Source organism: Onychostruthus taczanowskii, unplaced genomic scaffold, assembly GCF_017590055.1.
Source record: "Onychostruthus taczanowskii isolate IOZ18803 unplaced genomic scaffold, ASM1759005v1 scaffold2, whole genome shotgun sequence".
Classification (NCBI taxonomy): Eukaryota; Metazoa; Chordata; class Aves; order Passeriformes; family Passeridae; genus Onychostruthus; species Onychostruthus taczanowskii.
In genome coordinates, this window is record NW_024499239.1 from 17,831,053 (window position 1) to 17,857,831 (window position 26,779).

Genomic DNA, 26,779 nt, shown 5'->3' on the forward strand with positions numbered 1-26,779 from the left:
ATGAGAAATTTGGTTTGGTTTTAGTCTTGCAAGACTTAGAAACTGCTTGTAGCTTAGAAATCTCTGTCCCAGAAGAGTAAACATTTAATTGCTCTGAGAATTCTCAGGCTTCAGAGAGCTGTGCTGATATGCATGATGTTATGATAAAGAATTTCAGACTTATTTCTGGTTTACAAAAGCAATTGGAAAAACATATGAGTAATTGTTCTTGAAGAGTTGTTGCTAAATTTGAAGCAGATGCAATGGAATTCAGATGGTTCTGAATATTTTTAAGAAAAAAGATGCTGGAGTTATGCCTCTGTTAGGAGTTCAGCATGCATTCAGGACTGCAAAGGACAAAGGGGAGCCCAGGACCACGTGAATAAGCAGCCCATGTGTCCAAGGCTTGATATTACTCATGTCCAAGGTACTGGAAAACTGCCACTGGTTTCCTTGAGTCTTGGCTGGGCTCTGAGCACACATCTAAACTTGGCACCATTGGACACCATTAGATAAACAACTTCTGATTTAGCTGCACAAACACTGATGCTCCCAGGAAGATGATGAGTATCATACAAACACATCTTAGCTCAGACACTGATGCAAGGAATACATCCAGCAAACCCAACAATTCTTGTCAGATAATTTTTTTTGTCTGTTTCTACAGAAAATGACTGTGAAGGATAATGTCTGGCAGTACTCAAGTACAAGCACTACATGTTATCAATTAATAAAAAAATAATGTCTCATCAATACTTTATTACTAAATGATAATTTTCACATTTCACATTAACACAGTATGCCATTTGTCTTAACCTCCAAGCTATGCTGAGGTTTAAACATAAACCTGAATTTTGCACAGATCAAGGGCAGCTTTATTGCAAAGCTGTCAAAAAGGAGTCAAAACAACACACCAGTCTATTTGGAGTGACTAATTAATGGATAGATCCAATTCATTGTTCTGTAAATTGTTAGAACTGTTTTGGTTCATGATGGGCCTTGTCATATGAAATCAAGAAAGTAATCTCAGAAAACTTGTTAGACTTCTGGTCTATGTGAAGGAAGTCAGGCACAAAAAAGAAATGGAACAACTCTTGGAGGCAGTTTTAAGTAGTTTTCAATTAATTTGTATTTTATGCATGCAATGGGATACCAAACTGCTCCTGCTCATCCCTCATATCTATATTCTATGGATGGGTTTCTCGTGTGTAAAATGATCAGCCTGGGGGCTTACTGGCAAACTAGTTCCTCATGTTACTTGGAAGGACACTTTGAAACACTTCCATGTGGATTGAAGCAGTCAGATTGACTGGATGTAAGCCCTTAGCTCAGGCAGAAGGTAAGTCCTGAAACCTAAGTGCAGTCCTCCTTGTTCCTGCTAAAGAAAATGGATTAACATCAAGCACCAAGCATCAGTTAACCCAAAAGAGAGCTGAAGGTCTGTGATTTCTAAGTATTACTGCTGTCTTCTGGCTGAAGGAACACAAACTCAGTAACATTACATTATTTCTGCTCCTGACTGGGTGACTAAATCTTTGGATGGGTGAGTAATAAACAAAAGAATAACAAAGAGGAAGTCATGCTTTCCAGACTCCATTTTAGAAGAATAATCACGGGTCAAAGTTTTGAAAGCTTCCCTATTTTTCAAATGTTTTTACATGGAAATAATGGTAACCCAAATAATTTTAGTAAAGGACATCAGCAGGTGATACAATCTGTGCGTCTACTTATGGAAAAAACATCAGCATGTCTGAATTTATCAGTTTTCTGGGTTTGTAGAAGCTGTAAGCTCTAAGTTCTCAGCCACACAGTGCAGGATCTTACCCACTTCATTTAGGTCTAATCAGCCTTTCCCAGAGAGGTTACAGCAGCATTATATAGGGTTCAAAGACAGGTCATGAGAGTAACTAAGGCAGGTAAAATTCATATGCAAAGAGACTGAAAGTTCTGCTTTGTAGTATTTGCGCTTGGGCTTTTCTAAAGAGCTATACTGAAAAAAGGGTGGTAAATATTACAGGAGAATGGTAAAGCCTTTCTGCCTTTATATATGGAAATACATATATCCTAGTTTCTGGCTTCTATTCCTCCTCCCTCTTCTCCCCATGTAACAGTGAAGAAGCCAAAAATGCAACTTCCATTTGATTTTTTTTTTTCTGTCTGCAGGCTTCCCCTGGAGGAACTGTAAAGGTTTTGACCTGGATACAGTATTAATATAGATATTTAATTTTTTTACCTGTTTTCCTTTGGAAGAAGTGCCAAACACAATTTTTTCTACTTCACCTCAAAGGTTGCTAACGGTAGAATTTTTGTAAGGGAGTGATACAGCTCTTTCTGTCTATAAATATCAACAGCAAGTCTAGAAACTCTCATTGTTTGCTACATGGCAGGTGATCCGTGTAATCCCTTACCAGTGCTGGCAGTTTTCCCTAATGCACTCTTAGAAGGGAGCGATTTCCAGACACACACGTGCATGCATGTACACATATTTATCTGTGTCCATCTCCACACACAGACACACACTCACACATGTGCACAGACACACATTCACCCAGTCCATCTCTGTACACACACACACACATTCCCCCTGTCCATCTCTGTACACACACTCACACACACACACACACACACATATTCACCCTGTCCATCTCTGTACCCACACACACACACACTCACACACACCCACACACACACACACACCCACACACACGCACACACACACACACACTCTCTCCCTCTATCTATACACACACACACACACACACACTCTCTCCCTCTATCTATACACACACACACACACACACACTCTCTCCCTCTATCTATACACACACACACACACACACACTCTCTCCCTCTATCTATACACACACACACACACACACACTCTCTCCCTCTATCTATACACACACACACACACACACACTCTCTCCCTCTATCTATACACACACACACACACACACACTCTCTCCCTCTATCTATACACACACACACACACACACACTCTCTCCCTCTATCTATACACACACACACACACACACACTCTCTCCCTCTATCTATACACACACACACACACACACACTCTCTCCCTCTATCTATACACACACACACACACACACACTCTCTCCCTCTATCTATACACACACACACACACACACACTCTCTCCCTCTATCTATACACACACACACACACACACACTCTCTCCCTCTATCTATACACACACACACACACACACACTCTCTCCCTCTATCTATACACACACACACACACACACACTCTCTCCCTCTATCTATACACACACACACACACACACACTCTCTCCCTCTATCTATACACACACACACACACACACACTCTCTCCCTCTATCTATACACACACACACACACACACACTCTCTCCCTCTATCTATACACACACACACACACACACACTCTCTCCCTCTATCTATACACACACACACACACACACACTCTCTCCCTCTATCTATACACACACACACACACACACACTCTCTCCCTCTATCTATACACACACACACACACACACACTCTCTCCCTCTATCTATACACACACACACACACACACACTCTCTCCCTCTATCTATACACACACACACACACACACACTCTCTCCCTCTATCTATACACACACACACACACACACACTCTCTCCCTCTATCTATACACACACACACACACACACACTCTCTCCCTCTATCTATACACACACACACACACACACACTCTCTCCCTCTATCTATACACACACACACACACACACACTCTCTCCCTCTATCTATACACACACACACACACACACACTCTCTCCCTCTATCTATACACACACACACACACACACACTCTCTCCCTCTATCTATACACACACACACACACACACACTCTCTCCCTCTATCTATACACACACACACACACACACACTCTCTCCCTCTATCTATACACACACACACACACACACACTCTCTCCCTCTATCTATACACACACACACACACACACACTCTCTCCCTCTATCTATACACACACACACACACACACACTCTCTCCCTCTATCTATACACACACACACACACACACACTCTCTCCCTCTATCTATACACACACACACACACACACACTCTCTCCCTCTATCTATACACACACACACACACACACACTCTCTCCCTCTATCTATACACACACACACACACACACACTCTCTCCCTCTATCTATACACACACACACACACACACACTCTCTCCCTCTATCTATACACACACACACACACACACACTCTCTCCCTCTATCTATACACACACACACACACACACACTCTCTCCCTCTATCTATACACACACACACACACACACACTCTCTCCCTCTATCTATACACACACACACACACACACACTCTCTCCCTCTATCTATACACACACACACACACACACACTCTCTCCCTCTATCTATACACACACACACACACACACACTCTCTCCCTCTATCTATACACACACACACACACACACACTCTCTCCCTCTATCTATACACACACACACACACACACACATTCACCCTGTCCGGCTCTGCCGCTCTCCGGACCCCGCAGCGCCCCGGCGGCAGGCGGCGCTGCCCCGCGCGGGCGGCAGGTGGCGCTGCGGGGCCGGGCTGCCCGCACCGCCCCGCCCGCCCCGGCCGCTCCCGGGGCCGCCCCGCCCGGGGAACGGGAGGGAACGGGAGGGAGCGGGAGGGAGCGGAGGAGCTCCCTTGGGTTCTTCTTGCCAGTTTGTAAACTCAGCGAACTTCGGTCGGCCGGCCGCGTCCCTCCGGGCTGTCGGCGATGAACGCCCCCTCCAGTCGGGAGGCAAAACAAAAATCCATCTGGACCCAGGGCAGTGTTCACCCTCCCGCCTCTCCCGCGCCTCGGGAGCGATGGGCACCCGGTGCTGCCAGCCTGGCAGGGCGGCAGGAGGGCTCTGCACCCACTGCCCATCAGACATCGCCGCCGGGGGGCGGGCAGGGCAGGGCAGGGCAGGACGGGGGGCTGGCCCCGCTGCCGGGGCAGGAGCGGGGATTCAGCTCTTCCCAGTGCAGGTCTGGGAGGAGGGAAAGCGGAGGAGGGAGGATCCGCGAGGATCCAGGTAGATCCAGCTTTTACCGCTTACCAAAAGCCACCGGCAGCAGGACCTCCGCCTCCTCCCTCCTCCCCCTTCCCTCCCTCCCTCCTCCCCTAACTCCCTCCCTCCCTCCCCTGCCCCTCCGCGATGAGAGAAGGGCCAAGTCGGTGCGCGCCAGCCAGCAGCGGTCTCTGCCAGGGGCAGACGGATCGCTTTCATGTCGCAGGGTGACTGCTAGCCCTGCGGAGGCTCCCTCGGCCGGGCCGGGCCGGGCCGGGCAGGCGGCGGGCAGGCAGCTGCCCCGCTGCCGGGGTGCGGCCGGCGCGCCCCGCGGGATGCTGGCGGCGGGGGATGCGGAGCCGGCCGCGGAATAACATGGGGGGCGGCCACTCCCACAGGGCGCCCGTCTTCGACGAGAATGAGGACGGTGAGTGCGGAGCTGTCCGCGGTACCGAGCCGCGCCCCGCCCGGGCTGCGCCGGGGCCGCGGCACCTCCGGCCGGGCGGGTCCGGCTCCGCGCCGTGCGGGAGCCGCGGGCGCGGAGCCTCCAGCTGCGGGTGCGCTGCTCGGGAAGCGGCGGGAGAGCCCGCCTTTGTCCTGCCATCCTCACCGAGAGAGTGGCTGGCTGCTTTTAGGCACGGGCTCAAGTCTAGCACATCGTCCGCTGGGGTTTAAGCACATGGCAGGTAACTTCAAACCTGCGTTTATGAATGGGCACAGTTTGTGAGATGGATGCCCACGCTTTTCGTTTTGTTTATAGTCGTCTCTTTGCCCACCTGCCTGTTTTAAATGGTGATGTCTCTCTTACTCTATACTTATTCCACCACCTTTACTTTCTGAAACTTTTTTTTAGCATGTTCTATTACTCCGAGTTTCTACTCCCTACCTAGGTAATATGCCATGAGAAAGTGTATCTTGTAAAGTTTGTGGAAGGCAATGGAAAAGTTTGCCTAAAATGTGGTGTTTCTTTGCTCCTTATGCATTTCAGTGTAATTTTTCCTATGTAGACTGTATTTAATTAGAATTGTGTGAATGCATTTCAATTAAAATAATTTGGGGTCTTGAAGCAGAGAGAACACAGCACTCTTAGAGAGCAGATATTTGTATATTAATGTAGAAATGTTTTTAGTGTTACTTATGGGATAGATGTTGCTGCCTACCTAGGCAATGGGTGCTTAATTTTGAGGAACTTCCCCAGAAGTTCCCAATATATTTCATTAGGAAGTGATTGTGTCTTAATAGACTCACACTGGCTTCCTGGGTTTCATGACAAGTCAAAACCTTGTATGTTCTGCCCTATATGTACAGGGCACATAAAGATACATGTAGTGTTTTCCTAGTAGGGGGGAAACATCTTAAATGCATGTAAAGTGCTTGAAAGGGTGACTACCTCTTGCATTTAAGATGAAATTACTATTTCCTATTCCTTGGCAAAGCATGATGAGGTGTGGTTTCCATTCCATTTTTTGTGTGGGGAATGGGACAAATTGATTACCATTTGTGTGTTGTGGAGCCATAGCTGCTGTTTTCTTGTACTGATAGAAAATTTCAGACCTTTACCACAGGTCATGCTGTGTAAACATACAAGTGAAAAAGAGCCCCCCTCACCTCTCCCCAGGCAAAGTCTCAACCCTGCACAGTTGGTGTTGCAAACCTTGAGGTAACTCACTGAAAAATACCCCAGAGTGAAAGCATGCTGTAAATCTTGTCCAGACACCCTGAGGTAAAAAGATACCCATACTCCTGCCTTTGAAGACTTCTGATTGGGCTCTCTTGAGTTAGCAGTTTCCATGAATTATTAGCACCTTTATTATTTTTTTTCCCCATGCTACAAAATTATGGTCAGTTTTTGATCAAAATGAACAAAGTTCAATAGTAAATTATTGCAGAAACGCCTTCATGGCACTTAGTTCTCTTTCTGTCCAGAAAGCATTTCTGCAATGCAGCCATTATTAACAGCTAATAAAAAAAGAGCACATGAAGTATTTATGGATTTCAATTAGGTCGTTATTTATTCTTTGCATGGTTTTGTTTTGTTCTGAGGTGGTTTTCCCCATTATGAATGTTGCTAACATAATCTTTTATTCCTCTTAATATACTTTGCTTGGCACAACCATCTAGTTCAGAAGAGTCCATTGCTTTTGAAACAATTACCAATTTCCAATAGTACTTACAAAATATTATTCAGGATGGCATTTTCTCAAGTACCTAAACAATATGGGGAAATATCTTCTCTTTGAAAATGTATCTAGCAGAATTTAATACACAAATAAAGCTGTTTTTTTCATATTCCCACTAGTAGCTATAAAGGTCACCATTTCCCACAATATTGGACTAAATATGTAATAATAATAATAAAAAAAAGCTAATGAAAAAGTATAACAAGAGAAAGTGGAATTGTTTCTTGAGATGGTGTAATTGCTTAAGAATAACAATCAATCCATAGAGAATTGGAATAGGTAAGTTGTATATCAAGATGCAGGAATATTAGAAATGAATCTATTTAGTGTATTGTGCATAATATCTCAGCTGCCTCTTAAAATTATAAAAATTAACAGAAAAAAAAGTATTGCCATTTTATATCCATGAATGTTTATGATGAATATAGAATAAAACATGAGTTTGGAAGTAAAGGTTTAAAGCCATTTATTATCACTCTGTAAATCATAGAAAAAAGTTACATAGTGTATTAGTTAATAAATAAATATATGGAAATAGTGTGTGAAGAGCACCCAGGTGCTGCCTGACAAGCCTATGGGGTGTCTGTTCCAGAGTTACAGCTCCTGCTTTCTAATGGGCAGAGGTGTTGATCCATTGAGTAGATCTACAATCTGTAAACTGTATGTAGACTCCCCTCCATGCTCAGGGTAATAGAAAAAATATTCTAGAGAACCAGAAGACTGAACTACGTGCTGTTAGTTTCCAGTTATTACAGCCAGTACAACACATCATTATCATACACTAATCTTTTTAAAGGCAATAATGCATACCATTTTTACCAGCTACATTATTTCTCTGTGTTCCATTTTTATTAGAAGGATCTTCCAGAACTTCTCTCTTTGAATGGTTAGAAACATCTGTTTTCATGACTAGGTTTCTTCACCTACTTACAAGATTTGTGTTTAATTCAATTTTTTTTTAGTTTAAAATGCTCTCCCCCTCCAGGATTATTCTGGGGCTTTGATAGACAGCAAAAATGTCTCCTCTCGCTCTTTGATTTGTAGGCAAACCTTTTCTGTTTTTCTATAATTTCTACTGCTTTCTCACTTTCTGTGCCCTGCATCTGTCTGCATTTGAACCTGTCTTGGTTTCACACAGATAACCAAAATTATACACAGAATTGTAGGTGAGTTTTCCCTGGGACCATATGTTGGAAAGAATACATCCTGTTCTCCACTGGAAACAATTCTATCACAGCCTACAATTACATATTCCCTTTTCATGGACATACCATACGAATAGTTCTGTCATCCTGTGGTCAGTGCCCTGCTCAGTAATTTCCACTGATGAACTCCAATTCACATGAGAAATTTTTGGTGTTCCTATGCACATGGCCTTTTGCAGGACTGAATTTTGGTCCACTTCTATTATTCATAATCTCAAAGATGATCACTCACTTCTTTCCTTGCAACACTCTGATTCTGTTTAATGCAATGTTTTAAATTATGACCACACTGATCATGTCAGTTATCAAGACCACTGAACACTTTGTGTAAGTATTCAGCTGGATCATATCCAGACTTAATCTTCTTTGCTTTTAACCCCTGCCAGCCTCATAGTTGCCGTTTCTAAATTATACTTTTTCCAGTGTTACTGCCATGGTTTAACCCAAGCAGCAACTCACTCAGACCCACACAGCCACTTGCTCACTTCCCCCAGGCGGGATGAGGGAGAGAATCAGAACAAAAGTTACATGGGTTGAGATAAAGACAGTTTAACAGGGGAAGCAAAAGCTGTGCACACAAACAGTGCAAAAGAAGGCATTTATTCCCTGCTTCCCAGGGGCAGGCAGTGTCCAGCCACAGCCAGGAGAGCAGGGCCCATCGGTGACTTGGGAAGACAAATTACACCACACTGAATGTTTCCCCCTTCCTTTGTCATCCAACTTTATATACTGAGCACGAAGCCATAGGGTGTGGGATATGGTGTGGGATATCCCTGGGTCAGTTGGGGTCAGCTGTCCTGGCTCTGTCCCCTCCCAGCTCCTTGTGCACCCCCAGCTCCTCACTGGTGGGGTGGGATGATGGACAGGAAAGGCCCTGGCTCTGTGGAGGTGCTGCTCAGCAATAGCTGAAATATCCCTGAGCTACCAGCTCTGTTTCCAGCACAAATCCCCAGCACAGCCCCACACTTGCTGATCTGGAGAAAATGAACTCTATCCCAGCCAAAACCAGCACAGCTGCCCATTTTGTCTTTTGTCAGTCCTCACCTTATTCAGCTTTGCTTATACTTCCTTATGTCCCATTCCACTGAAACTGACAAAAATTCAATTTAAGCCTGCTCTATCATCTACAAAATAAGTTTGTCATCAAGGAAAAATGTCTGGTTACTCATGTGCAAAAAACTTCTGGTAAAACCATGATGTATTTATCTAATTTTCTCTTCTTAGCCTAGGTTAAGGCACAACAACAGCTAGGAATAATCCAGGGAACAGAGCCCTTTGTTTGCCTGGACCTTTTACTCTGGCTAAAGATATAGCAAAATATGTTTCATTTCTTGATTTTTATTGCTGTATAGGTTGCATAGAGAACTACATCCGCTGTTGTGCAGCATCACTACTCCTTACTAAAGCAAGACCCTTATATGGTGTGGAATTATAACATATTTTTCAGACACTTAAAAGGCATTTTAAGCAAGATACTACACAAATTATGTAGTCAACTCAGGCAAAAGGAAAACAGTTTTACTGTGGTTAATACTACTGAAGCAAAGGAACCTGGCTCTATTCACCTTGAATATTTCCTATACCCATAAGAACTACCCTCTCCTGAATACGTATATCCAGTGCTACTATCAGGAGAGCAAAGAAGTAAATTTTTCTTCATGTTCAACTCTTCAAAAACAGCAATATGTTCACAAGAATGGCAATAGAAGCGTAAGGCTAATATTCACCATTGGTAAATTCTCCTTGCAAATTCTGTAAATATCACAAGTAATGAATATATTAGCAATAACCTAGTGCCTGTAAAGGGTGTCTTTCATGCTGGATTTGCTTGACTGTGTTCAGTTAAAATTTCAATCATATTCAAAGTGTGAAAATTAAATAGTCAAAAAGAGTAATTTAGGAAAAAGCTGACTCAGGAGAGATATTATGACTATCAAACAGGAATAAGGTGTTTGCCTACATTGTGGTGGAAGATACAGAAGTAAGGATAAGAAACAAAGTGTTAGAAGTTGGTCCTGCCAAGTGATATGGCAGTTCCATTTGATTATTTGAGGGCTCGAAAAGTCAGCTTTGCTACAGTTAGTTTTAGAAATAAGTCTACTGAACTTTTAAAGAGCTTGTTTATGGTTTTGGCATACATGACTTCACATTCAAGGTAAATATGTATTTCCAGAGAACCTTCACTGAGCACCCTGAAGCTGCAGAGCTCGAGCACCCCTCTGTGGAGGGCATTGTACAGGCTGTGCTTCAGTGTAGTCTTGTCAGTGGGGAATGAGGCACAGCAGCATGCCTTGGCTTATTCTCCATGGCCAGACCCTGACTCACTGTAGTGCTTATTTATCTACTTCAAGGAAGTGCTGGAGTCCAACTTCCTTGCCTGAGCCACAAGGCTTTGTTCTGCTGCAGTGTCACAACTGCAGAACTCAATGGAAATCTTATGTACTAGAGAATATAGCATCCATCCTCTGGAGTTAAACTTCCAATTTGAAGTTGTAATTTAAAATTGATTTCTACCTCTCCTCTGTAGAAAAGCCTTCAGCTTAAATGAAGGATTTAAAATTGTTGGCGAGTGTCAGAAAACATCATTATTAAATGGCTAGCTGCTGAAAAGACTGGTACTAAAAGCCTAAAACCCAGATAAAGAGCCTAAGAAAAATGCCTGAAATTGGTATGGATTCAGGTAGCTAAATTCTGAGCAAAATGGCTGAGTTTATGTATAAGTGCAGTGAAAGCTGGAGAACTATAAAGTGACATAGGGAAAAATTACAAACAAGAGTTTTGCTTGGAACCAATTTAAAGCAATGGGTAAATGTCAAAGTGAGTCAGATTGAGAACAGAGTATGCAGTGTCCAGTTATTGTCAGTGATCTGATGGTGCTCATCATCCTGCTGCCTCACAGCTGTAATGGACAATGCCTGATGCAGTCACAGAGCTGCTCGGATCACGGGGATAATAACACACTCTTTTCAAACTGCTTGTTTCATGAGATACAGCCCTAAAGAACAGTCTAATAAAGGGTTGGAACCTAAATACTTTCTGTTAGAGAGAGCAGCAAACAGCATGTGGGATCAATGTTTCTGCTGGATTTTTAGTTTGTTCATGAAAGTTCTCTGGTGTGTTACATTGCATTTTATTTTTTTTTCCTTGCAAAGATGAATATTCCAGTTCCCTTTAGAACTGAATTGGATAAGAATATCAAAATCTGATTTAAACAGTGCTCAAAGGCAGTTCTGTTGAAAACCACAGCTGTCAAAGGCATTATTTTATGCTGAATATCAATACTTTAGATAGATTAGATTCAGACCACTGGATTTTTTAATACTTTGTTTTATGACCATGTTGAATTTTATACAATTTTATTTTGCATTTATTGAACTTTAGACAGGAAGTCTCCATTATGTGTAGTGCAAAACACTTCAGAAACCCTGATACCAGTGTGTGTACAATCACAGAGCAAAAGAGATCAGCATTGAGCTTACACTTACAGCACAATATGAGACAGTGGGAGAATATAGACAGAACGGAGAGCACAGAGCAATGTGGTAATTTCAGGTAGCCACAGAGGTACCAAATGCCAAACTGTTGTTGACAGTTGACATGGTCTGTGTCCAAGGAGGTTCAGAAGGAATATCGCAACATTCTCTTCTCTTCCTGGCTCAGGCTTTGATACAACACACACAAATAATGTGGACCTCTTCAGACACTAAATGATAATTGGAGGTGAAGCTTAATACTATATCCGTTTTCCCTTTTTTACAGGGAACTCTAAAGAAGATGAATCTGGCACTTTCATCTTAGCTTCTTGCTATCTCAAATGAGCTGCATCTCTGTTCCATTTGAATATCCTAAAAAGGTTGTGTGATATCAGATTTACCTCACACTGTCAGGATTAGAAGAAAGATCCTTTCCAGGAACAGCTAAATTATTTGTCAATTGTAGTTAATTTTACATCATCCAGATTCAATAAAATCTGTGCCAACAATATCTTAGAGATGGTCCAGATAAATTTTAAAGATCCTTCCTAACAATATTTACTACAATTCCAGAATTTAGTTCTTCAATGGAAACCTCCTTGTCAGGACCTCCATCTTAAACAAAGGCATCATGGAAATCATTGCTGCTGCTTTTGTAGACTTCCAAAATTTGCAGAAGTGGTTGGCATGACACCTAACTCTAAGAGTGTGAAGGAATTTCTTGTGCTTGTTATTGAGGAAGAGCTCAGGAGAGGTAACATTTTACCCTTGTTGCAACATGTGTTATGTGGATATCAACATAGGTTTTTTGTGAATAAGTAAGTGTAAATAATTCAAAGTTATCCAAGCATTGAGCGAGGTAAGCTTAGAGACTCCTATTCAAGATCAAGGAAAAAATTGATTGTGAAATAAATTCAGAAAAAAAAAGATTATTTTCTCAATTTCAACACCATTGCTTTTACAATCCCTCCATCACAAATTCAGACATTGTCTCCCATCGCTGTCCACAGCTGTTGCTTGAAGTGAAAAGGCTTTGCTCCTTCAGCTGTTCTGCTGTTGTTTTCTGTGCCAAAGAAGGCTTTCAGAGAGCTGGGTTCTGAAGGACTGGAAAAGCTGAATGGTGGAAGGGGTGGCAATCTGAGAAGTAAATGTACGGTTTTAACCCAGGACAAATGGTTTTCAAATGTACAGCGATATTAAACTGACTCTACTGCTCAATATTGGCTTCAGTTCCAGTAGAGTTCAAAAGGTCTGACAGCTTCCCATAGAACAAAGGGGAACAGATCTACCTCACCCCACCTGGCTGCAGCGTGACACACACTGAGTCCTGGACAGCACTTGGCATCAGAGGGAAAGAGTTCCCTAATGTGGATGTGTGGATGTGGCTTACAAGGTCAGCATAGCTACTAGGGAGCTTTTTGTGAACCTTGGGTGCCATACTGTCCAATGGATGAAGTTCAGCCTGGAATCAAATGTTGTACCTGGCAGAATTAGAAAATGGCCAAGAAAATCTTTGGGAAATAAACATAGTAAGGAATTATGGTCTTGTATACAGACCCTCAGAGAACTGTCTCACCAGAACTGTCTTTGTACAGTATTTTCTGAATGTGGGCATAAAACCAAAGGCAGGGTTTTTGTTGGCCAAGCACAAGACTCACTCTGTTCTACATTTATCATTAAAAGAGCAAGCTTGAGAAGGCAGAAGGTGAAACCATCCTGAAGCAAAACCTGGTGGGCAGTGATCCCTGTGACTAAGCAATGAAAGGTAGGATAGAGGAAAGAATGTCAAGTTATTATGGCAGTTTCACAACATTTTGACTTAGTCAGAGTGAGTTAATGCTGACCTGATGGGAAAGGTGTGGAAAAGGTTGCTACTGAGATCAATCAATAAAAAGTAAAAATTCTTAGACAATATTCAATTAAAAAGGAAAACTTCTAGTTCAGTCTGGTAGATGAGCTCCACAGCATCCTATTAGGGTAAAACATGTGAGGGGAAGGAAAAAGAGGTACAGGACACCCACCAAACTCAGCAGGAAAAACCTGGACATTTTGGAGGGAGAAGAGCAGCAGTAGTAAGCAGTGTTCTCATCAGGGGGCGTGATCTCTCTTGAGCACAGTTCCACTTACTTTCCTGAGCTATTTAAATTGATTACCTTGAATGACATTACTTACTGACTAATGTAGGTCTGTGCTGAGCTGTTGCCTAATTTGCTGTTGTACTTTTGAACCCTGTGTAAGCTTCCCAGCAACAGGAAAAAGTAAAAGACTATTATTATATAAACACGAAAAACTGAAGAGATCAATAAAAATTATTTTCTTAACTAAATCTTACTCTGGGTTTCCTTGAACTCAATCAAAATTCAGCATGAATAGCAAATACAGGGTCTTAGAAAAAAAAGAACAGGCAAAAGTCTTGTTTTTTTTCTCCTATTGTTAAATAAGAATAAAGGTAGTTTACTTTCTAGGGTCCAGTGTCTAATGAATTAAATGTTTTGAAGAATAACACTGTTTTTTATTTGGCTGCACTTGATCCCAGGAAACTATTTTCTTTATCAGAAATGTATGTTCAAACCACACTGTATCTGCAGATGAGCACTGGTGGGGCCCAGGATGCCTCCACCTTCTCAGTACAAGAGGATGTTGACAATAATGTATTCATCAGGACTTAGAACTGATTCTCTTAATACAGTATTTGATGGAACATCCTTGTATTTAATTTTAGAGCCTTAGAAATTAACATGATACTGTTTAAATTTTACATTACACGTATACAGTACAGTTTTATAGTTAGGCCAATATATACTATTTATATACTACACTATAGTACTGTACCTATATAAAACACACATTTCTGGAGGAAAGAGGAAAGGAAGAAGGCATCTGTTCACTGGTGAGTACTACCAGGCTTTCCCTTTCAGATACCTCACTTAGTAAAATCTGGCAAATAGAATGAAAGCACCGCATGTGATGTGTATTCAGCTTGTCCTCAAGAAAACCTGAATGTTATACATTGGTCTATTCCCTTAGGCAGTCAGCATTCACCTCAAATATCCATCAACAAGGCTATGAGTAGGGTTGTACTTTTGTATCACAGAAATGAGGCCTTCCTTCCTTTCATTCCTAAATAAGTTATTTTCCACTCCAATAATTAGAAGACTTATTTACATGCAGCTGTCTCTCACATGCTCAATTTGACCTCATCTTTAACTCCTTAATTTCCACTGTGACTCTCCTCAACGTGTGTATTTTAATAAGGAAATTAAACAGTCTGAATGGAAAGGTTAGGATTTGTGAGGTCACTGGACAGGTCTGGTTTTAATCACTGGAAATTTGAACTCTGCAAAAAGGTGTTTGTAAAAGTCTCCTTAGTTCACCACCTCTCTCCTAAAGACTATCAGCTTTCTGTATTTTCCAACCTGGCAAGGAAAGCTTACAGGAGATCAGGGCCTTATGGAGATGGTTTAGTGGTAGACGTGGCAGTGTTAGGTTTATGGTTGGGCTTAAAGATCTTAGATGCGTTTTCCAACATAAAAAGTATTGTAGATTCTTTGGTTTCAATTTATTCTATGCTAGTCAGTACATCAAGGTTCTTCTTCCAGTTTTGCATATGATTTATTTCTGCTACAACTAATGGAAGATTCTTTATAATCAGGTTTTCTCCTACACCCTTTTTCTATGATTGCTGTCACAGGTCTTGACACAAAAGTATCAAACACTGTAATGTCTTTGTTCTTAGAAATGTTGCATTGTATTTTCTGATATGGGTATTAGGTGCAACGTAGACACCTAAGTTTCATTCATCCTGTAATTAAGACAGAGACATTTTCCTTTTAAATTGAAGGATGCTTCTTAGAAAGCTTCACCAGGGTTGGTGGCAGCTTATTTAAACAGGTTTTTGAGGCTCTAATGATAACTGAATGTGGTTGATGAATCTGAAATTTATTTCCCAAATTTTATATTCCCATAAATATTTTCTTTATAATATCACAACTTATGAAAATTTCTGCTTTATACTTCATTAAACTTTTTCTATTTTCGTCTATTAAAAAAAAAAATTGGTTAGATATATTAATGAAATCTATCCTACCTGACTCAAAATATTAATTAAATCAGTGCTTTTAACTTCTATCTGGTAATATTTTATTGGTTTTGTGTTTATTCCCACTTTCTTTCTCATTTTCTTTCTTTTTTCCCTTTTCTTCAAGAAATAAATATCAATTCTAATTCACTGAAATTTAAAAACATTTAGATAAGTTCTATACCTGATGTACTTTTCTGCCCTGTCATTTTTTTTGCTTGGTATGATCCTGAATAAAATAGAGCAGTGATTTCATCCTCCTATTGTTAACACTGTTCTGTGTAAGAAGGACTGTTGTATTTAGTAAGATAAATCTACTACATGGCAACCTGCTGCAGTGGACAAAAAATGCTTTCCTTTTTTTTCCTATTTTAGCTGTGATAAGGGAACACCTTCTGTTCCTTATTTAAGATACAAAAATGCAAACTGAGTTAATCCTTCCAGTAATTATTATTTCCTTTTGAGATTGTTCCACCTCCCTTGCTGAGCAATGAGAACTGTTCTTAGCTACTTGTTAAAACAAAGACACAATATAATCACAAAATCGCTGTCCGCCTCCCGAGTGTCGTTCCCACCTTTCTGAAACGATCTTCCACTTCCCCCTGGACTGCTTTCACATTGTGTTAGGAAGACTGATTTTGTGCCTTTTGGGATAAGGTTTAGATAAATCTTTTTCCAAGCTATAAAGCCTGCAAAAGCTTTTGGGGCAATACCACATCTTAAGGTCTGTGAACTGCTACACAGAGCTTGAAGTCAAACAACAAGAGATCATCAAAAGATCATTTTGAGAAATAAGAAAAGTCATTCTTTTAAGCCCAGATCATCAAAAGATCATTTTGAGAAGTAAGAAAAGTCACTATTAAGCCCAGATCGTATTTGACTCTTTTAACATGTGAAAACTACAGAAATACAATCTTATGTGTGGGGAATTGCTGTAAAACCAAGTTAGCTTTTTTTGAGATTGGTTTGGACATAGCATGAGGAACAGATTAGCCAGAAGTTTTATGCAGATTCATGAAATTCTTCTCTGCCCAGCCTTTTCATGTGATTTTTCAGTAACTGCATTGCCACATTTTTCCTGCCCAGTGACATGCCTTTGAGATTTTTTGCCCAAGTTTTTAAGCTAAGTTATTAAACTAGTTATCTTTATGGTGCAAATAATAGTAGCAAATGAAAAGTACTTTAGAAAGAGAAGTATATTTTCAGTGTGAAATTCTCCATAAAATCTCAGTATTGAAGGGCTTTCTGGAAGGACTTATTGATCTCTATTGAAGAAAATTGTCAGCACTAAGTGCTGTGCGATTTTTGCTGGAAAGGAGTCATAGTGTAGTTAACATTTGCTGTCAATCAAAACGTTCAGCAGGGCATTCATTTTTCTTTTTTTTTTTTTGGATTTAGTGAGCTCTCTGTTCGTAACAGGGGAAGAGAGCAGCTAGAGTAAAGTTGCCTGGGTGGCTTCAAAATAGCAAAAAAAAAGAAAAAAAAATTACAATCACCCAGTATATCTTGTCCTTTTTTTCCCTTTTTAAAAAATTTATAGTTTGGGAAAAGGACTGGGCATCAGGTTCACAGGTGTTGGCTGTGGCTGTGGGAGGCAGGACATCCAAGTGGAGGCAAATTCCAAATTCCAGCTGTTCCTGGAATAACGTCTGCTCTCTGAATGGCTTTCACAAGGCTTTTCTGAGAGTGATGAGAGGTTTCTGCTGTGTAGAAAAGATTGAGTAATGTGTGGCAGTGAAGAGACACCACGTTTTCAGTGGTTTCAAGCACTCAGGCTGAGTGCTGCCTTGACTTCAGGTCCTTGATGCTCCCAAGCCAGGAGCCATCAGTCTGTCTCAGCGGTGTAGGATGAAGCACAGTCATGGATTTTAAAATGCCTTTACAGAAGGTGGCTCTTTCACTGTTGTAGCTGTCCATTACAGAGAAAAGATTGTGGCATTCAGGTTTCTCACTTGTGAGATGCAGAGAATTTTAAATGCTTCCCTGGGCATACAAATATTTGAGAGTAACTGCGGGCTGCTCTCAGCCATCTAACTTTCCTCTGCTAGGTAGTTCATATGCATCTTGTTATCCACAGACATGTGTGGATCAATGATATCTTGAATTTTTGAATGACAGGATGTCCTGGATATTGTAAAGATCTTCCTGAAGCACTAAATTCCAGTTTGGAAAAGAAGAATACACCCCAGCAGATCACCCAAGAAAGATTGCTGGCAACTGTTGTATACAACATGTTTCTTCTAGTCTTTAATGATATGATTTCCAGTCCTTTTCACAACCTGTAAAAAAAAAAAAAAAGGAGCTACAATATTTTTTTTGCTATGTCATAAGCTTTTCATTCTGTACTCTGAAGATGCCAAACTTGTTTAATATTTTTTTCATATATAGCCAGAAGAGCTCTGATATACGATTTGCCATTTTATTCTAGTTGAGAAAATATAATATGAATACACATATATTTTAGGGACTCTCTCTCTCTCTCTCTCCCTCTTTTTCTCTATATATACACAGATTTTTTTAATATGCTTTAGTCTCATAAAAAAACAAACCCGGTGCCCGGTGTATGCAGTAGGCAACTCTAGAACTGAGTCACCAGTATTCATTATTTTCATCTAACATCTATAATTAAACTTATTTGAGGTTCTGTTTCTGTGATTATACAGAACTGGTATAGCACATTTAGTGCCACTGAATGTTTTAGGCACTAAGAAGCCTTCTGCTACATTGAGCAATTTTATCCTCTGCAGCTCACTATTTGTTTGTGCTTTGCATCTAAAAACTTCTGTGGTTAAAATTAGAACTTGTGTTCTTTACATTAATATCTATCAGCTCTCCACCCTGCTTGCCAAGTGAATATTTTTAGTTTTTCCTGTTACGTGATGATATGAGGTAAATCTAAGTTGTAGCTCAGAGTCTACTGACCTTCTGCTGTTAGTGCCAACTCCCAGCCGTAACCTGGGAATTGTGGCTGCTCTGAAGTCCTCCTCCTCTCCTCAGTCACTTCTGCACCAGCTGACCTGAGGGGGATTTGGTTTGTTTCATAAGTGCATCCATGTTTTCTTTTCTTGAAGTCTTTAATATTTCACTTCAGTTGTGGTTTTAATCTCAGATGGCAACAAAATACCACACACCTCCTTGCTCGCTCTGCCCCCTTCCCAGCTGGATAGAGAGGAGAATCAGAATAAGGTAAAACGAGGGGGTTGAGATAAGAATACAATTAAAATAAAGTAAATCATAATAATGATGATGGTAATAATAATAAACAACACTATAATAGATACAAAGAAGAAAATTAACTCTATTCCAGCTGAAAAAAGGACAATTCCTAATCTTAGTAGTGGGTAGATAAGATAAAGTGCCTGCTTTCTTTATTCATATTTACTGTTTTCTGCAGTGAACAGTCCTATCAGCTTTGGTGTAATTGCTTGTGGAGTGTAAATAAGCGTGCTTATAAATAACTTCTAAATAAGTGTACAAGGATTTCCCAGAGGTAAGAAACACAATGATGAGAGAATAAATCATCAACACCAAGTAAAAAAACTTCTACACTTAGATGGTAATTTTATGTACAGCAGTCAGCCCATTTTTTCAGTCTCCATAGAAAAATTACCCATTCCATCATCAAATATTTATCTGTAAACACTGAGATGAAGAAATATGCCTTGCACTGAAATTATGGAAGTTTTTATGAATTAAATATAGCTGTTATAATCAGTTTTTCCCCCCTATCATTTCTATACCACCCTGAATAGAAACAACCACAAAAAACGTTATGTATACAAAGGTGTTAATGATAATTAACAAGTCAGGATATAACTTCATCTGAAGCTGAAAAAATTGATCATGTTTGATCAACAATAAAAAAAAAAACTTTTGTGAGACTTTCTTTCCTCCAAAATGGCAGAGAAGGTGGAGTGATTCTTATGCAAGTAGATGATTCACACAAAGAAATATTATGAACCCTAGCTAGAATCAAAAAGATGCCTCTTCCTGGCTCCAGATAACTCTAAAAATCAGAACTGTCAAGATGAGTTCAGGTCAGTGCCTTTGCAGCCTCAGAGGCTGGGATTTGAGGTTCCAACTCTAAAACGGATTTCATTATTTTTCTAAGAGATATAACTTAGCTTAAAACACTTGCAAGACCTATGAATAAAATGCAACTTGAGCACTGAAGTACATAGTGAAAGTCATTTAACTGCAGAGGATGGATAACTATGGGTAGGCTAACAGATAGAATTAATGGAGGAGGTCAGCCCTCTTAAAAGTATGTTGTATCTTTTATTTAAACAGTCAATAGAAATCTGACCAGTTTAAGAGATATCTAGTGTCTGCTGGACTCTGAGGTGCTACTTTGTGGTCAGGCAGTAATGGAATACTTGAAATTTTCTTTAATTCTCCTCTACTGGAAATCTGGCCCCCTTAAATGTACTCACTAGGGGTGCTGTGTACTTAATTAAATACTGTATTTTTCCATGATGAGGAGCAGCTTTTCCTGTTCACAATCTCCATTCTACCCACAGCTGGTGCTGTGCAACCCCGCTGCCTGCAGCTGGATCCCCCAGCCAGGCCCAGGCTGTGCCTGGGATGTGCCTCTGGAGGCTGGAGCAGGCAGGGGCACTCCAAGCATACTTCTGCTGCTAGTTAGAACCGGTATCGTTTATTTGCAGCCCACGGTGATGGTTTGGTTTAAAATCGCTGATGGGGGGCAATCCCAATTGGAATGGGAATGATTCTGATCTTTAGTGTCCTTACCCATCCCAAGTATTTAATTTGTAGTTATGGTTAAAAATAGAAGAGATAATTCTTCAATATTCATTTCTGGAGAGAGACTCCTCATGTCTTGGGTTCTGAATTAATAAGAAAAAGAGAACAATTCATACTCATGTCTCTAGGTGTTTGAGTAAAATCTTCCTCACAGGGGTCCCCAGCCTCCCATTAACAGAGCACCAAGACTCATTTTGATTCGCAAGAACAATGCCTTCAGAGCCACTGCCCCGAGGAGCTGAGAGCAAAGAAGTTTATTTGCCTCCTCTGGCGTGTTTGGAATTACAGAGACCTTTGCATGCATAAGATTGATGGATGTCTCACTGAGGATTTTGTTGTTAACTTAATTTAAAGAATTTTCCTTCACCTGGGGATCACTCTGATAAATTTTATTGCAGGACAAAACAGTTTGGTACACTGATATTTGACATTTTATTCCCATAGCAACTTCCCTCAGAGAGCCTTCCAGTTCAGTTATTAATGGGGTTATTTTCATAGAAACTCTGAGGGAGGTGAATATTCCCACTTTCCAGCTGAAAAAGATACTTCATAGTCCATTATGTGCATCCTGATCTCACAGGGAAGTCTATTACAGTAAAGTGAAATTTAGATTTTCTATATTGTAGCAATGCATTTTCTCAAGGAGTATCTTTTCTGCTGCTTCTACCTGTCACCCTGTTTCTCCTTGCAATGATTTCAGAGATTGTTTTTGTCAGCTCATCCATAAGAGAACAACATGGTCAATCAGAATCTCTCTTTTCTCAACAAAAGGGTGCCACATTTTATCACTTAACAGATGTCTTACATTTTATGTTGGAGCAGGTCCTGAAACTTTTCTCCTTAGTTTCAGTGTCAGTGTCTTTTGAAAGAGCTATGAAAAGCATGGAGACTCACAGAGGCTTCCCTGCTATTCACTGGCTGTGATAAGGGCCAGTACATCAATCCAGCTGTTCCTTGATGACTTCTGATGTTTCCAGTGCTACTAAGTTAATAGCATTTCTGAACCAAATCTCTCTCCTGTCACAAAACAGAACTGTTCTGATGGCAACAAAAAGGGATCTTTAATTGACACTTTCACTGAGCTTAAAAATAATTCACTGCTCTAAACAATAATTCACTGATGTGTGGGTTTGTAATAGCAAAATTTTGTAAATTGCTGGTTATAACAGGATACATGGATGAGAAGTTCCAATTACTTTCCACTGAGCCAAATGAGTCAATGAAAAGAACCTTTCTACTGGAAAAGAGGTTATCTGAATGCTATATGCTAACAGAACAGAGAAGCAGCCAAAATATCTCTGTTACGATAAACTAACCTCTGGTTATACTGGAGATTTGACACTGCCTGAGTAAATCCTCATCCTTTCTGTGTGACAGTGAGGTCAGGGCTATGGACTTAACACAGTTTCACTGTTAGCCATGCATCAAACTTAATAATTCCAGTTATTCATGTCACTTAGCTTGAGTGGAGTCTAAATAGAGAGAAAATCATGTTCTTTCATGGAATCATAGAACAGTGTGGCCATTTTCACGTGGCCAGCTCCATGTGACCAGTCACACTGAATCCTGTGCACAAGTGAACATACCTACCACGCTCTGTGCTGCTTTCAACTACTAGCAAATCCTTTCTGACTTCAGGATGGTGTTAACCAGGATTGTGCCATTTCCAGACATCAGTATCAGTTATTTAGCAAAGGTGAGGATTGTTACCATATTTCAGTCCATCCAGAGGAACATCTGACCTCTCATGACATTTTTCATAGCACTGAGTTATGCACCAATGTGTAAAATCCCTGATCAGCTGCTACAGGCTTTTCACAACAATCTAGTGCTATTTGCTCTTTGTTGAAAAAGAGTTATAGGTTTGGCACTCCAAATTCCTTTTGCTTTTCTGTTAAATCTAATAGTAAAAGCCTATGTATTTGGAGTCCGATTGTTTGGGGGCTTTTTTAGCTCAGTTGATGGATATTTAACCAGACATTATAACAGAAGATAAAGAGATGTTGAAAAGGTCTGCTTTAAAATTATGCTGCTGAAGGATTACACTAAACTGACCCACACAATCAAGATCCTCTGGGCTGGCAGTCTATCACAAACATTCGAATTTTCACTCTCAGTCCATGGTATCACATTGTCAGACTGATCAGATCAGTGACCCTCCACCTCCAGGGGCATGGAAGTAGTATTAAAAGAGTGTTATTTGTGCTTGTTCTGCAAAGGGTCAGCTCTGCACAGATCTCTCTGCTTAGTCACAGTCTGAGTCTTTCCCACTTTGTGCCTTCACGATGTGCTAGTTCTACCCCTTTCTGAACTTGCTTTCCAATTGATGATATCCTGGGACAGGAATTATTATAAATTTAATTGACTTTTTGCAGTGTTATCCTCCTTTCATGCTTGCCACTGTTGTATTTTGTCTCTTTTTCCTTTAAGCCATCTCAGCTGTTGCTGTTTTAAATCTTAAATATTTGTCAAGGAAGCTTCACCTTGGTAATTGCCTGTACCATTAGTCATCATCAGGACTTCTGAAGATCTTGCATTATCCCAAAGAAAAGGACAACTAAAACATATCATTGTCTGTGCTAATTTTTTGCAGCTGACATCATCAATGGTGACGTTACACAGACAGTCATTCTTTCCTGTTTTGTACTGCACTGCCAATGAGGACATGCTATGAATTTGGGCTTGATTCCTACTAGATTGTCCAGATGACTTTTTGCCATGATAACATATCTTTCATGTCCTTCTATCTTCTGCCAAGCTCTGACAGCAATATTTGACCTCCTTTTTGTTGTTGTTTATTAATAAGAAACAATTAAAAATTCTTTAAATTTAATGATCAACTTTGCCTTCAAATAATAGCAATTGAACTTTATATTAGCTTAAATTTTTCTGATATAGGATTACTACTATTCTTACTTATTTTCAGAAAATTAATTGGTTACCTTACTGGAGTTGCCATCAAAAGTCAAAAGACATGCTCAACAGATAGTTTTAAATTTGTTTTTATTGTCTGTGCTCACTTATGTGTGAGGGAGGATGCAAATATTTGTGTCCGTGTATATTAACCGGGCAGGGATCAGAGTTTGATCTCTACTTTGACACAAAGCAATTCCTGTTAAAGTAAAATACACAAATTCTGTACTAATAAGCATTACAACTTCCCTGTGGAGGTGACCATGTCATTTCACTGCCTTTGCAACCAGACTTCTAACCAAAGCAGCATCACAGGTGTGCCATAGGGTGTCACAATCAGCTCAGTCTGGTCTGAGCACCCAAACTGCCACCAAAAGGGATGTGCTTGTGCTCTTCTCTGTTCCTGCTGCTGCAGTGTGCCAGACATGGTGTCTCTCTGCCTCATTTTCTTGTCAGTTTTTCAAAGAACAAGTCTTTTCCTGGATGATCATGTGCTCTCATCATAGTATCACATGAAAAGGTTCATAAAGGGCTAAAATACAGTTGGTGAGGTGGACTGTGAGAGATCTTTGGTGTGGTGTAGGGCCCAAAGCATATGTTTCTGATGGTGGGAAATATAAATATTTTCTACTTCCTTTCATTATTAGGCTGTATGAAAATAGAAATCTTTCCTGTGAAAAGCCAAAAGCAAATAGAAAAGGAGAATTTCTTCAAATGCTCCCATTTCAGAAAAAAAAAATCAGAAATGCACTCACTCTAAATGGACACAGACAGCAATAATAGTGAAGCAAAAACCATCATGAATCAATACTCAAAAATTTTTCATTTCAGATGAGATCAGTGAAGACCTTTTGATTTTGTAGTTCTTTCTCTTCCTTCTCAAATAAAAAAGACAAAAAATGGAAACAAGACACAAAGCAGAATGATGATAAAAACTCTAAAACTAGGTAACTTTCTGTTTGCTTTCATTGGAGCTGGAGTCACATCCATACTCATAGGAACAGAACTTTCATGTTGCTTTGTATTCTTCAGACTGAGATTATTTATTTATAAGAATAGTTTTTTCTCTCACCTCCTCCTGGATTTGCTCACACAAACCACCACAGGCAAGAATTGGCTTTTCATTTACTCTATTTTTCCCCCCAGCCACCTGAGAGTACTGCTGTACACCTCTGAAACAGAGTAACCTGTCTGAAGATGGAGGCAGCACACTAAAATCTCCAATGAGGAATTGTCATGGTAAAAATTTAGACTAGTCTTAAAGAGGTATAAAGATAAAAAAATTAACTTTATTTTTTAATCTAATGCTCTCAAGAAATACTGTGGGAGAGAGATGCAGCCACAAGAGCTCTTCTGATCAGTACAACTAATCTTTGCCAGCAAACACCTATCTGTGCCCAATCCTTCAGAAAGAATAGCTAATTTCATCCTATCTGTGCTAAAATTCTCGTGGAGCAAAGCAGCAGCTAAACATCCCCACACCTTCCACAGGACAAGAAACCTGTTTTTCCACAGGATAACAATAACAGCAACCTTCAACCTTTCAGAAGGCTGAAGAAATGCTTTATTAAGCTACATTATATTACACTAATACTGTAATATAACTATATTGAAGAGATACTAAAGAAAACCCTGTGACTGTCTGGCAACAGCCAGGACACAGCTTTGACCCACCTGGCCAATCAACCCAAACAGCCCTCACCTTCAGTAAACAATCTCCTTAACACATTCCACATGTGCCAAACAACAGGAGCAGCAAGGAGAGATAAGAATTGTTTTCTCTTCTCCCTCTGTGCTGCCTTCCTCAGGAAAAATCCTGGGAGAGAGAATCATCTCTCTCAGTTCAGAGGATGTGAATACCACAAAATCCTACTACAGTTTACAGCTGTAAGACTCTGTCCTGACTTCAGTGGCTAGCAGACAAACCCCTCCCAGTGGCTCACAGAAGCTGACACCCACATCCCTGAAAGCATCAGATGTCTTTTTTTGATTTTTTGTTTGGTGATAGACAGCCAATTTCCCAGGCAAGGTCTGGATATTGTGGGATGGCGCTCGGGAGTTTCAGTTTAAACTTCCTTCAGAGAAAAGCTGTAACAATTTGCAGTCTGTTCTACTCGTCCAAGGAGAAAACTTTGTTTTACAGGCTTCAGGCAGACACCTAATACATTTTTCAGAATAGATGTATTTAATGGCAGTATCATTTTAATTTGGCTTATTGGCTTATTTAATAAGCAGCTCTGGAAAGAAATTTTCATTTGATCCTGTGTTCAAACAGATTCTTGTTTACCAAGGAGTCACAGTTTCCTTGTGAATGCAAAATCTCATCTTATCTTTTTTTTCTTTTTTGCAGCTTTTACAGAACAGCATTAGAAATACAGTCATGTTCTTTTACAGAATTAAAAAGGAAGAGTTTTGAGAATCAGTTCTTAGATCTTTTTTACTTAGCAACTTGATTACTTTCAAATGCTAATTTTCTTTAGAATTTCAATTTTACTTCTCACATGTCTGTTCTGTAACAGTGTAAATTATTAGCTGATTCACCAAATTCTTCTAGTCTGTTTTTATAGCATTTTGAAAAAATGGTAGGCTGTTTTAGTTCTTTCCAGTATTCATTTTAACTAACACATTCAGAAAATTTCCCAGCCATTTAGGGAAAACCCCACTCATTTTAACGATGTGATGTGAGGTGGATTTCACTAATTGTAGTGTAGAACCCCATGATGCTGGCACTGCTTTGGATGAACAAGCCATGCATGGTCTAAATATTCTGTGAATTTCATCAAATGTGTAGCTAAATTGCATGTGAAGTACTGCCTTGTGGGAGGATTGACATGAGGAAATCAGAATTTCTGTAATGCATCACAGCAGATGTTCTTTATCCCACTCTTTTATCTATGGTATCAGCTATTTATTTATAGAATATATAAATAAGAGAGGTATAAATAAAATTACATTGCTGGTTTTCCGACACCCTGATACTGAGATTTTCTCCCCATTTTAATAAGGGAAAAGGTTGCTTCCCCTATGTCTGCTTTGAAATGTGACATAGATGGAGGATAACAAGAAGTCGGTCACCGTGTT

General features: G+C 40.2%; 1 protein-coding gene across 1 annotated transcript in view; it reads left to right on the forward strand.

Annotated features, from left to right (window-relative positions):
• Window positions 1-5,230: 5,230 nt before the first annotated feature.
• STK32B (serine/threonine kinase 32B) overlaps window positions 5,231-26,779 on the forward strand; it is a 157,518-nt gene continuing 135,969 nt past the window's right edge. Inside the window, exon 1 of the mRNA XM_041402882.1 lies at window positions 5,231-5,512. Within this exon, the coding sequence (XP_041258816.1) occupies window positions 5,437-5,512 (76 nt within the window). The 5' untranslated portion in view covers window positions 5,231-5,436. The remainder of the gene's footprint in view (window positions 5,513-26,779) is intronic.